The sequence below is a fragment of the Apium graveolens genome, chromosome 5 (assembly GCF_009905375.1).
Source record: "Apium graveolens cultivar Ventura chromosome 5, ASM990537v1, whole genome shotgun sequence".
Classification (NCBI taxonomy): domain Eukaryota; kingdom Viridiplantae; phylum Streptophyta; class Magnoliopsida; order Apiales; family Apiaceae; genus Apium; species Apium graveolens.
The window spans coordinates 32,838,547-32,850,139 of NC_133651.1; the positions used below are offsets into that span (position 1 = coordinate 32,838,547).

The 11,593-nt window shown below is 33.7% G+C and overlaps 1 protein-coding gene across 2 annotated transcripts; it reads right to left on the minus strand.

Moving 5' to 3' along the window:
- Positions 1-84: 84 nt before the first annotated feature.
- On the minus strand, positions 85-4,755 carry LOC141723800 (putative serine/threonine-protein kinase At1g54610). Of its 2 annotated transcripts, XM_074525696.1 has the most exons (8): positions 4,185-4,755; positions 3,782-4,066; positions 2,376-2,693; positions 1,759-1,986; positions 1,051-1,151; positions 840-960; positions 379-705; positions 85-284 (listed from the first exon to the last, which is right to left on the minus strand). In XM_074525696.1, the coding sequence occupies exons 1-7, from the start codon at positions 4,464-4,466 to the stop codon at positions 394-396; spliced, it is 1,647 nt and encodes a 548-aa protein (XP_074381797.1). In that variant the 5' UTR covers positions 4,467-4,755; the 3' UTR covers positions 85-284; positions 379-393. The 2 variants fall into 2 exon arrangements, with proteins under 2 accessions (XP_074381797.1, XP_074381796.1); XM_074525695.1 differs by having other exon boundaries at positions 85-705; positions 4,185-4,754.
- Between the last annotated feature and the right edge of the window lie 6,838 nt (positions 4,756-11,593).

Consider the following 11,593-nt stretch of genomic DNA (forward strand, 5'->3'; position numbering starts at 1 on the left):
ACATTTGGGCTCATACTAACCAAAGTAGAACAAAATGACATTGAAAGGAAGTCAAATAACTGGACTAGAATTACAATGGCTATATAAGATAAACGACCTTCATCATCATCATCAACAGCAAAATGTTATATATAATTTGTCAAAAACAAAACATATACAACCAGAAGCTAGCTCTGTAGTTGAAAACTGTACAGTATAACAAATCGCGGAGTTCATTGTGCTAAATTACAGACTACCTTTGAATTTTATGCGAATCACACACCAAACACAAATGACCAATATGCCTAAAAAATGGTTGAAAGATGATTAGAAAAGACGAGGTTGAAAAGAATTAGGAAAAAAAAAAGAGGTTGAAAACACCAGGTAATAGAGGAGCACCTAATAAACACATTGTTAGTTTCTGAATCTTAGATCCATTGAGAGGTTAACTGAAGATGGAATAAAAGCACGAATAAACCTCCGAGATGGGGCTCTTCTGTTGTAGTGTTCTTTCCTGCTTTTGGTTCTCCTGGTTCCAGTAACTTTAACAGAACGTGAAGACAATGGATTAAATATCGACGATCTAAATGAAGAACCAGCAGCACCAAATGAGATTTGGCCATTATGTGAGTTATCAAGAGGATTTCCTACTGCTGCATCCTGGTGGGGAGGTGGAAATTTTTCACTTTTACTTTTACCTATCGCTTGTGTCACCACTCTCCACCTCTAAATATCATATCAAATGAACGTAGTAAACAAACAAGAACATAATTATGGTTAGAATAAGAAAGATCGTGGCATATGACAACTGATATTTGTTTATACACATGTGCATGCATAAAAAAGATATTTCCACTTACATCTAAGCTTGTTTCAAGTTCCGCATTGGCTTCTGGAGCAGGGGTGGCCCTACTAATCTCATCACGTGGTACTTTTCTGGCGCCATCTACAGCCTGAGCTTTCCCACTCAATTCTCTTTGCCTGTATATAAAACATAAAAGCCCATTACTTCGACTTAGCAGCACTGTGCAATGTCGCTAGACTGTGTAAGTGAAGGCATGCCAAAAAAACCTTTTAGCTTCTTCATCTCTTCGCTTCACATCTAATTCTTTGCTGGGAGGATATTTCGGTAGAGATGACGGCTCACAAGCATAAGGTTCAGTAGAGAAAAACTGTATCCATGGAAACGCACCACATTAATTATTGTGGATATATCGATCTACAAGTCCACAACTGCAGTGACAGGACGACAAGTTACACAAAATTCTAGCTTCCAAAGATCAACTAATATGTGACTTAGGTAAAAGATCAACTACAATGTGGTTTTTCATTTCTCACCATATTGTGCTACATAGAAATTTCCTTATTAAGTTTTTCAATTAAAAGGCTGACAATATATCTGGTTCTCTCTTTTTTTCCCCAAGCTCCCTGCGCGGTGTTATGAGTGGAGATAGTTCTGCAAAGCTCCAAACTGACAAAGGTTTCTAGCATTGGTAGGGTAAATGCAGCATCACTCATGGCCTAGTTAACTTAATATGCATGGACCACACTGTGTTATGTAGCTTGATATAACAGTCAGCATCTAAACTACTGCACATCTTAGTTTGAAGTTTATGCTCACCGAAATCAATTAAGAGTTATGCCATCATATTGTATTCTATTATCTTTAAGTCCACAGAAAAACAAGATTAGCCGGTAAATTTATAATGAGTTGGGGAACATATATAAAAATACTATCTTGTGCAGAGTAAATGTGGGCAGCTACTGAAAAGTACTCACTTCACTGTTCAAAGCGGTTGTAGCAGAGCCACGCTCACCAGGGTTAATAGCCAAAAGAGTTTCAATTAAAGAGAGAGAAGAAGGTGGAAAATCCTTGAAGGCCTCTGCTGTGCAACGTTTGTATGGATGCTGTGGCTTAAAAAGCGTTGCCTTTGGCAATCGTGATTTCTTCCAATACTCCTCAGATGGAGAACCGCATAACTTGAATATCTTGTGCAATTGCTCCACCTAACAAGCAATGAATTTGTAAATGAAGAGGGCGATCAAAACATTGTAAATTTTGTAACAAACAAAATAACCGAAACATCAATTAATGAGGCCTTGGATTAAGTTGATAGAAACTATAAATTACACATTTTCAGCGGACCATTTGTTATCTCCAGGTCAGGAATTTTTTTTACATAAAGGCTCAAGGAACAAATTTGTATTCGGCATCTCAGCCCGGAATGGTGATAGTAGGACAGTTGACAGAGATCAGAAGTCTGAAGGCCAAATTATTATATAAACTTGCATAAATAACGATGCATAACTAGTCCCGATGAAAGCCCCCCCCCCCCAATGACCAGTCACAACTAAATATTGCTTCGGCCATCAGAAAGAGAACTATTAAACAATACCTCCGTCCGTCCTGGCATAATTGGCTTCCCAGCAAGCAACTCTCCCAGAATGCATCCAGCACTCCAAAGGTCTACGCCAATACCATAATGAGTGGCACCAAGAAGAAGCTCCGGTGGCCGGTACCATAGTGTAACAACACGACTCGTCATGGGCTGCCTTTTTCCAGGATCATAAAAAGTAGCAAGACCAAAATCAGCAATTTTCAAATTCCCTTCATTGTCGATAAGCAAATTGGAGCATTTTATATCACGATGCAGCACACCATTATTGTGGCAATGCTCAAGCCCAGACAACAATTGCTTCATGAAGCACTTAACCTGCCAGGAAAAAATTGTAAAATGATTCAGCATCTCAAAAGTTATTATACTGAAGGGTATGAAACAACGGAGTTCCCCCAATAGGCTCTGTATTTTTTGAAATTATAATTATGCATCAAAGGAAAACATCAGGTCCAAAATATGTAGCATGGAAAATAATATGACATGTATTTAAAAGGATCGCCAGATTCAATATATAGTTTTCATTTGATCTGCTTGCACAAATTTCAACTCTAAAGTTCAAGCATTTGTTTGTGTTATAGAGCCTAGAAATCTTTTGCATAACATGCAGAATGCAAATAGATCTACGCACTAAGATGGAGTACTTGTTGATTGGCAGATATGCATCAAGAAATATAGTGGCACGTATATAGCATGTTACTCAACTAATGTTACAAGATATGAACATCATCCAAATTAAAGAAATCCTAATCTGCATTGTTTGTTTGTAACGGAACTTGCAATATATATGTAGAAGACACAGAAAATCCACTACTATCACTAAGAATATTTGAAAGTACAAAAAAGCATTGAATACTTGAAATACTACTCACTGAGCCAATGTAAACATGATACTAATCAAAAGTAGAAGACATTTTGTCCAAAAAAACCAGAAGATATATAAAGCATAGGAGTCACATTATTAGATGCAAAAGCAAGACTGCAAGAGTCTTTCCTCGATTTGTATTTTGTAATAATACTTATAATAAGCAGAATGTGATGACATTACCTAGATAAGGGTACATGTTTAAAAACATCCAAGTTCAGAGCTATAGAGGAACATAATGGAGTAAATAAACAATACTACAACCCTTCTAATTATTGTAACACAAGCATAGACATGATTAGATCTATCTCTTCATTAACACGTCATTTTTCTTGTATGCATCTTAATTGTTTTATTTTTCCAAATAATATGTCCTAAATGATAAGTACCAATGTCCATCTTCAAACACAGATAATACAGTTTACATGCTTTCAGAAGTAATTTAAGTACTTCACAGTTCAAAGAATTCACCTCAAGCAGACCAATCTAAAATAACACTCACTAAAAATGCAATTATAAGATAATGAATTTCAACAATCACCTGTGGTTCCGAAAATTTGATGTCCTGAATGGCAGCAAGACCAGCTAGATCATGATCCAAGTACTCGAAAACAAGATAAAGACTACTAGACATTCTCGAAGTAACCAAGCCTTCAAGCTTAATCACATTAGGATGATCCAGCTTCTTCAGTACAAGAATCTCTCTAGCCATAAACTTGATACTCTCCGGTTCTAAATTATCAAACCTAACCTTCTTCAATGCAACTATTTTCCCAGTAATCAAATCTCTTGCTTTATATACATTGCTATATGTACCTTGCCCTATCTAATCACACCACACAAAAATTAAAACATGACCAAAATAATCAAATTGACAATTTTTTTCGACATGATGACTTTTGCATTATAATCTCGATATATGAATAAAATTCTCATAAACTAACCTTATCAAGTTTCTCAAAAGTATTAGCACGGCGAGGAGTCCAATCTTTAATGGCATCTCCGGCGACTTCATTCAACCAAGAAGGCCACCCATGACCAGTTTTCACCCTAAATTCCGACAAAGGTCGGAGTTTTTCCGTCGCCGGCAACTCTCCGGCAGCTTTTTTCCGGCTACTCTGTTTTTCTACCTTCTTTTCAGTCTTTTCTTGACCGGGATTTTTCTTTTTTGAGCTTTTCCGGCGAGACCCATCTCCGGTTACTCTCTTACCAAGTACACAACCCATAAATTTAGCTGCCCATTTCAAAATCTTGAAATTTTTTGCCCCAACAATCACTTAATTTAGCTCCAAAAGCCACTTATTATCTAAAATATATACTTACACCTATACATACAAGTGTATAAATGTCTTGCTGAGGTGGGGAACAAAGCTGAGCAGATTGAATCTGTGTGTGTGATTTTGTTTTTGTTTGAATCTGAGCTGAGATTTTGTAGAATTAAAGATGAAAAAATAATAAAGATTGAATTTTTATTATTTTTTGATGATTTTTAGTTTATTTTAGCATGCCATCACATCATTTACTGGTAGTAACATCTGTACTTTTGTACACTAGTGGAGTGTTTGATTAAAAGTCAAAATGTGTTTATTGTCTATCTTTTTCTTTGCTTTTTGGTTCTTAGAACTTTTATGCTCATAAATTCTTCTTTTTTTACAGGTCATGGCAGGACTAATTTGACAATGGGTACGTACTAAGTCTAAACGAGCAAAACTCTCCGTAAGTTACTCGAACTCCACTCGTAAAAAATTTGAATTTGGCTTAAAAAATAATCGATCCGAGCTCGTGTTCGAGCTTTTCGAAATTTAAACCAATCTGAGCTTGAACTTCAAATTATTCGGCTTGTAAGGTTTGTGAGCCTTATCGAGCCTTTATTATTTTTATTTTTTTATTATAAATATATTTTTATATAAATATTTAATATTTTTTAATATATTATTTATTTATTATCGAGTCGAACTTGAGCCAAACTTGAGTCGAACTGATCATATTTCGGATTTTTGTTAATATTTAGTGAATTAATTCGAAATTTCGAGCCGAACTCGAACCTACCGAAACTTTTACGAGCCGAGCTGCGAGCTTGAAATTAAAGATTCGATCGAGTTCATGCTCGAACTCGAGTCCAAACTATTTTGCTCGAGCCGAGCTTAGCATTATTCGGTTCGACTCGGCTCGATTACACACTACGTACATTCAGCAAAAGGATTAATAGAGGTGGCCAGCTTGCTAGAGAGCAACTCTTGTTTATAACATGTCAAAAAAATTCAATTTTTTGTATATAAATCTATAAAATATGCTAAATGTATGATGTTAAGATGACAAAAATTAATTTTGACCAAAAACCAGCATAGATACATATATAATATTAACCTAAAATTCGTGTGATGCACAAATTATTTTTAAAGTTACATATTTTTTTTGAATTTAATTTGAATTAAAATATTTAAGTTATGAAACTTATTTATCTGAAATTCTAATAATATGATTTGATAATACTTATTAATATACACATAGGAGTATAAGTTAGTGATATTACAATTTTAAAAAATAATGTAATGATTTTAATATATATATTTATTGATATTTATAGGTGGGTTTGATAAGTGGAATTTATATCTACTTGGAACGCTTCATTATAAGCTTAAGTTGGTGTTTAGGACTCAAGTTGTCAGTATTTTTTTTATGTGTTTTTGCATCTCAGGCACTAGTTGGAGGAAGAATGGAGCTTTTATTGAATGTATGCCGAAAAGAGCCGAGAATATGAAGTCAATGCCATTCCCAAATTGTAGAGGATCTTGTTAGTTTCGCGTGGACTATTGGATCGTCGAAATCGGACGAACAGAACTCAATCTGCAATCAAAACAAGAAAAAGAGCCAAAATCCAGTAGCATGGCGTGCCCGCGCTGGAATGCGGGGCAGCCGCGCCAGACTTCCAGAAATAGCGTGCGGCCGCGCTGGTATGCAGGGCGGTCGCGCTGGTCCGTTCAGCTAGATTCTTGATTCGAGTCCGTTTTGGAGATTTGGAAGCTCAGTTCGATCCTAATCCTATATTTACCCTAAATAAGACGTTTTTAATAACGAGGAGACCAAGGAGAGCAAAAAGAAGACCTAGAGAGCACGAGACGGCTATGGAGAAGAAACCTTTTGTATTCTTCAATATAGTTGATACTTCGGATGCTTGTTTTCGATTTGTCTTGAACCCTAGTACTCTTATATTGTTTTATATCATGCTTTCATTGGAACCCATGGTGACGATAAGTTCGGTTATGAACTAATCGTTATCGTGGGGTTCCAACGGATTTACTTATGGATTTCTATAGTTAATTTGTTTCAATACCTTAGTGTGTGGTGATTGATTGATATCCTATTATTTTTTATGGTTATTCGTCTTATGTGCGTAGCTAACATATAAGATAGCGTGTTAATCTCTATTGAAACGACAATGAATATAGAGGTTTAGAACTTGTCATGCTAGCATAGGTTCATGTATAATTATTATGCATGATTCGTAGGTAATTTTAACCATCCTACTTGCCATATTTAATCACGATAGATAACTTGCGCATTAAACCTTTATGTTGTCAAATTCTATAGACATATATGGTCTCAACATAATTGGTGTCTATTGAGTTTCCATCTCTTTTGTGAATGTCTGGTAGTAGGGTATTCGTGCAACGAAAGTTGGCGTTTACTAGTTTCGTGTTATCTGATTAGTTGTCATCACCATCACATGTTAAGGTTAAGAACAATGACTTTGAATGAAGTATTTAATGAAGTTAGAATCTCATGTTTGTCTCATATAGTTGATCCAATAACTTTTAATCTCTTAGTTAATGTTAATTAGTATAATCTCTTAGTTAAATTAAAACTCAATTTGTTATTTGTCGTAGCAGTAAGTGATAACCATACATTGTTGGATAAGAGCATAATCTAAACTTAACCTAAACCAGTCTATGTGGGAATGAATCTGATTTATATTTTATACTACTTGCGAACGCTTATACTTGCGTGTAATTTTAACGCGTGTTTTCGCCCTAATAGGGTTAACGAAAAATTAATATATTAAATTAAAATGTAAATTTTAGGTGAGATCAATAGTATAAGAATTGTCATTAATCTGTTAACCGACCAAATCCAACTAACTATATTCAAATTTATGTTAGTTTAATATGTTTAAACCTGAATCAATGGTAAAAGTTTATGTGTCAATGGCAAAAAAATTATATTAGCTTGAGACCCCTTATATCAACCAAATCCAACTAATTATACTTACTATTTTGTTTAATTTTATTTTAACCCGGGGTTATTATTATTTTATTTTAGACCGAATGGATAATATGTATTATTTTGTTTTAATTTGATGACATTATATCGACTTCACGAATTTCCTTTCAAATTTATATTTTGTTATAGTCCGGTCCAATAATATAATATTTTTAGCGGGATCAATAATATTTTTTATTTAATTTTAGCCCGATTCTTCAAATCCACCTAACTATGTGTGGTTTTTTTAATTTTTTATTTAAAATTGGATTAATAGTATAATTTTGTTTAGCCCGACCGGGTGAATTTTTATATATTATTTTATTTTAACGAAAACCATTAGACATATTATAATTCTGTTATGAATATAATATTTATCTATTTATGAGAGTTTTATTTTAAATATTACTATAATTACGGCGACCATAAAGAATACCAACTAAACTTTCATTGTTTTGTTTTTAATATAAATAGTCTAAAACCCGTGCGATGCACATATTGTTTTTTAATATTTTATCATTTTTTGATTTTAATTTGAAATCAAATTTTTAAGAGTTGAAATTGATTTATTTAAAATTTTAATTAATATGATTTGATAATAACTATACATATAAACGCACATTTATAAGTTAATGATATTTTTGAAAATGTGGTATTTTAGTTTAAAAAAATAATATTAATGATCGAAGGATATAGCTTAATTGATATTTATAGGTGTGTTTATAAAAGATAATTATATTTTAGTTAAAAGATAAATTTGGCTGAGATTAATAACATGCGAATTATCTTTGCATTTAATTTAGCTTTGTTTTAGCACAAATCCATTTTATACATTTTTTTCGTATTAGCCTAAAGCCTGTTACATCGACTAAATTCGACTAATTATATTCAGATTTATTTTAGTTTAATTTGTTTAAATATGAATCAATGGTATATTTTATATGTTAGCCCAAATTAAAGTACATACAATTTTATTTTAGCTAGTCTAAATATTTTCTGATTTTAGTTTTGCTTTATTCTTGATCAATTATATAAATATTTTTTAATCCAGATAAATAATATACATTATTATGTTTTAGTCTTACGCTATTATACTGAATAAGGAATTATCTCTAATTTTATTTTAATAAAATAATCTGGATATTATAGAAATTAAAAAAGCCCGTAATTATTTAAACCTAAATATCGACTACCAAACGTCTAATTTTTCGGTTATTATGGGCGAATGTGTGTTATTCCACTCATTTTTAAACCTACATTTTATCTACCAAGGAATTAGGTAGACTTTAGTTTTATTTTAGTCCGAATTAATAGTATAATCGTTTTTTAGCTTGAATTTAATTTTGCTTTTAGCGCAGATCAATATTATACATGATTTTATTTGAGCCTTAGACCCGTTATATCAACCATATCTTTCTAATTATAAGTATTTACTTTATTTTTAATTTTATTTTAACCCGAAATGATTTTTTTTAATCCCAGGCCATTACACCTACAAAAGAATTATCTTTTAATTTGAATTTTGTTTTACACAGTTCAATAGTATAATTTTATGGGCTCAGTGCAATCCTATATATTCTTTGTTTTCGCCCGATACCATTATACATATTTAATTCTATTTATATTTATGTAAATATTTTGTGAATATTAATGTATTAATGAGTCTTTAATATTGTTATTCCTAGAAGACTAACAATGAGATTTACAGAAGGGGGGTTGAATGTAAATCTCAAAACTTTTTCAAGTTTTGAGCAGTTTATAAAGTTGTGTGTTCAAGAAGAACAAGTGTGTGAATTGCTTTAAGCTAATACAGACAGATATATATTCAAGCACAAATGTAAAGAACACAACAGACCTTAAAAACTTTTCTGGTGGATTTGTTGTTCCACCAGAGATGGTGTATTAGAAAATCTGTGTTCAACAATGTTGATCACAGCTGCATCCTAGTACAAACTAGATGAATTTTCTCTCAAGATATTTCTTAACAGCTCTGGAAAAATCTCTCTAATTACTAGCTTCTTCTTGGTTCATATATATTACCAAGTGTACAAGTGAAAAACAATATAAAATTACAATAGTAAAATAAGTTCTTCACTTGCTTCTTTTCCTGTTCACTCAAGTACTTTGTTGACTATTGCAACTTTGTACAAAAGAAGAACGGCTGCTTTTTCTGTTGATCCTGAAATTCGGCTACCACATCTCAGTTTTCTCTGTCAACCCACGTGCCTCTGCTTGTAGGTACAACTACCACTTATCAACGGCTGATTAGCAGAACATCCGTTGAAGCTTTCATCCGTTGATGACTTCATCCGTTGAAGGATGTTATCCGTTGAAGCTTTCATCCGTTGATGCTCTCATCCGTTGAAGGATGTTATCCGTTGAAGCTTTAGAGACATCCGTTGAAGCTTAGCTTCTCATCCGTTGAAGGTCTTTTAAGTCATCCGTTGATACCACTTCATTTATACAAAATTACAAGGCATGAAATATTTACAATTGGCCTTCCTATCTGCATATCATCTAGTAGTCAACATGACTCATAGTTTCTCTCAACTTCTAAGAATTACAATTTTAAATACAGAGACTGAAATATGCTACAATACTAGACTTATTTCTAAGTAAAGCTACACCATCAACGGATAGCCAAAGTGGTCTTATCCGTTGAGGCTACAGACACTAAATTTCTACTTAAGTGTTTTGTTAAACATATCATCAAACTAATGCACATATATTCCTAACAATCTCCCCCTATTTATGTCTATAAGAACTGTAGGCATAAATTCAGGGTTAACTTGATGATAACAAAACACTTAACAAATATTTGAATTGAAACTAAGTAGAAATATAAAAAGTGCTGCAAAAGTGTATGTACTAGGAGGTAATTGAAGATTTACAGTATTTCCAAGGGTGCTCCTCTAGCCTGAGCAAATCATCATTTTCTTCTTTGTTCCCTGGTTTTCTTTCCTAGCCCTTTGTCATTTCCCTCAATTTGGAGTTGGAGTTTTCTGAAGAATTCAGCTTCATCTTCATCACTGATATCCAACTTAGATTGCATTTCCTTGAGAGTTTCATTGCTGGCAATCTTGAGTTGGTCTTCAAGTCTGAAAAATCTTCTGACTCCTTTGTCATCTCTAAATTCCATCAACCAATGAGGTGATTTGTGAATTTTAGTTCCCCTTTCTTGTATGAGTAAGGTTCTGGGCAAAGCATTTGGTTCCCTCCAAGTCTTCCTTATGTTGGCAATCTTGTTGAGAATTTCAGTCTTGGCTGTTCTGGTAAAGCCAGAATCCTTTTTGATGGCTGAAAAGACTCTGATCAAGGTAGAGTAGCCTTCATTTAGAATCCTGTGGAGAGGCCATGTTCTTTCCCCAGCTCCTTTATATCTGAACACTAATCTTTCTGGTAACTGTCTGTAGGCAGCTATTCCCCTTACATCCTCCAGCTCATCCAGATAGAGTTCAATGTCTGAAATTTCTTTTATGTCACAAATGTGAACATAATCATCTTTAGAAATGGGTGACTTAGGCTTAGGTTTTTGTTTTTGAGTGAATTTCTTAGAGGTTGTGGGAGGTGTAGATTTTGGTTTTCTTTTCTGTTTCTTTGGTGGTGGAAGAGTGGTTAGAAAGGTAGGCAATGTGATGTTGTCCCAATCAATAGGTTCCTCTTTTGGAATGATTGGTTCACCATGGATATTTATAGAGGGATCAGTAACAAAAGGTTCAGGTATGGAAGGTAGTGGTTTAGATATAGATTTGGTATCTTCAGGGTTATCTTCACTCCTTCTGTGTGCCTTGGCCTTTCTTCTGTTTCCCTTCTGCCATTCCTCTCTTTCCTCCATATTTTCACCAAATATGCTCCCAAGAACCTCATCTAAGTTAGCAATCTTTTCTTCACCCCTGACTTCAATTCCTTTCATTTCTTTAACTTGGCTTGACTTTAGCTGTTTTTCAAGCTTTGCTTGTGCTCTTTTGTCAGCCTTTAATTGCTTGGCTTCTTCTTTCTTAGCTATTGAGAATTTGGGATGTCCTTGCATCACATATATGCTCTTTCCCTCTCTAATGATAATAGCTCTATTTCTCCTTACAGCCTCATCCAT

Excerpts from the sequence above, each read along its gene's own strand:
- LOC141723800 (XM_074525696.1), bottom strand. The coding sequence starts at position 4,466 with ATGGGTTGTGTACTTGGTAAGAGAGTAACCGGAGATGGGTCTCGCCGG. Across the intron at positions 4,067-4,184 it reads CTTTTGAGAAACTTGATAAG|ATAGGGCAAGGTACATATAG; the intron begins GTTAGTTTATGA and ends TGGTGTGATTAG. Across the intron at positions 961-1,050 it reads AGAGATGAAGAAGCTAAAAG|GCAAAGAGAATTGAGTGGGA; the intron begins GTTTTTTTGGCA and ends TTTTATATACAG.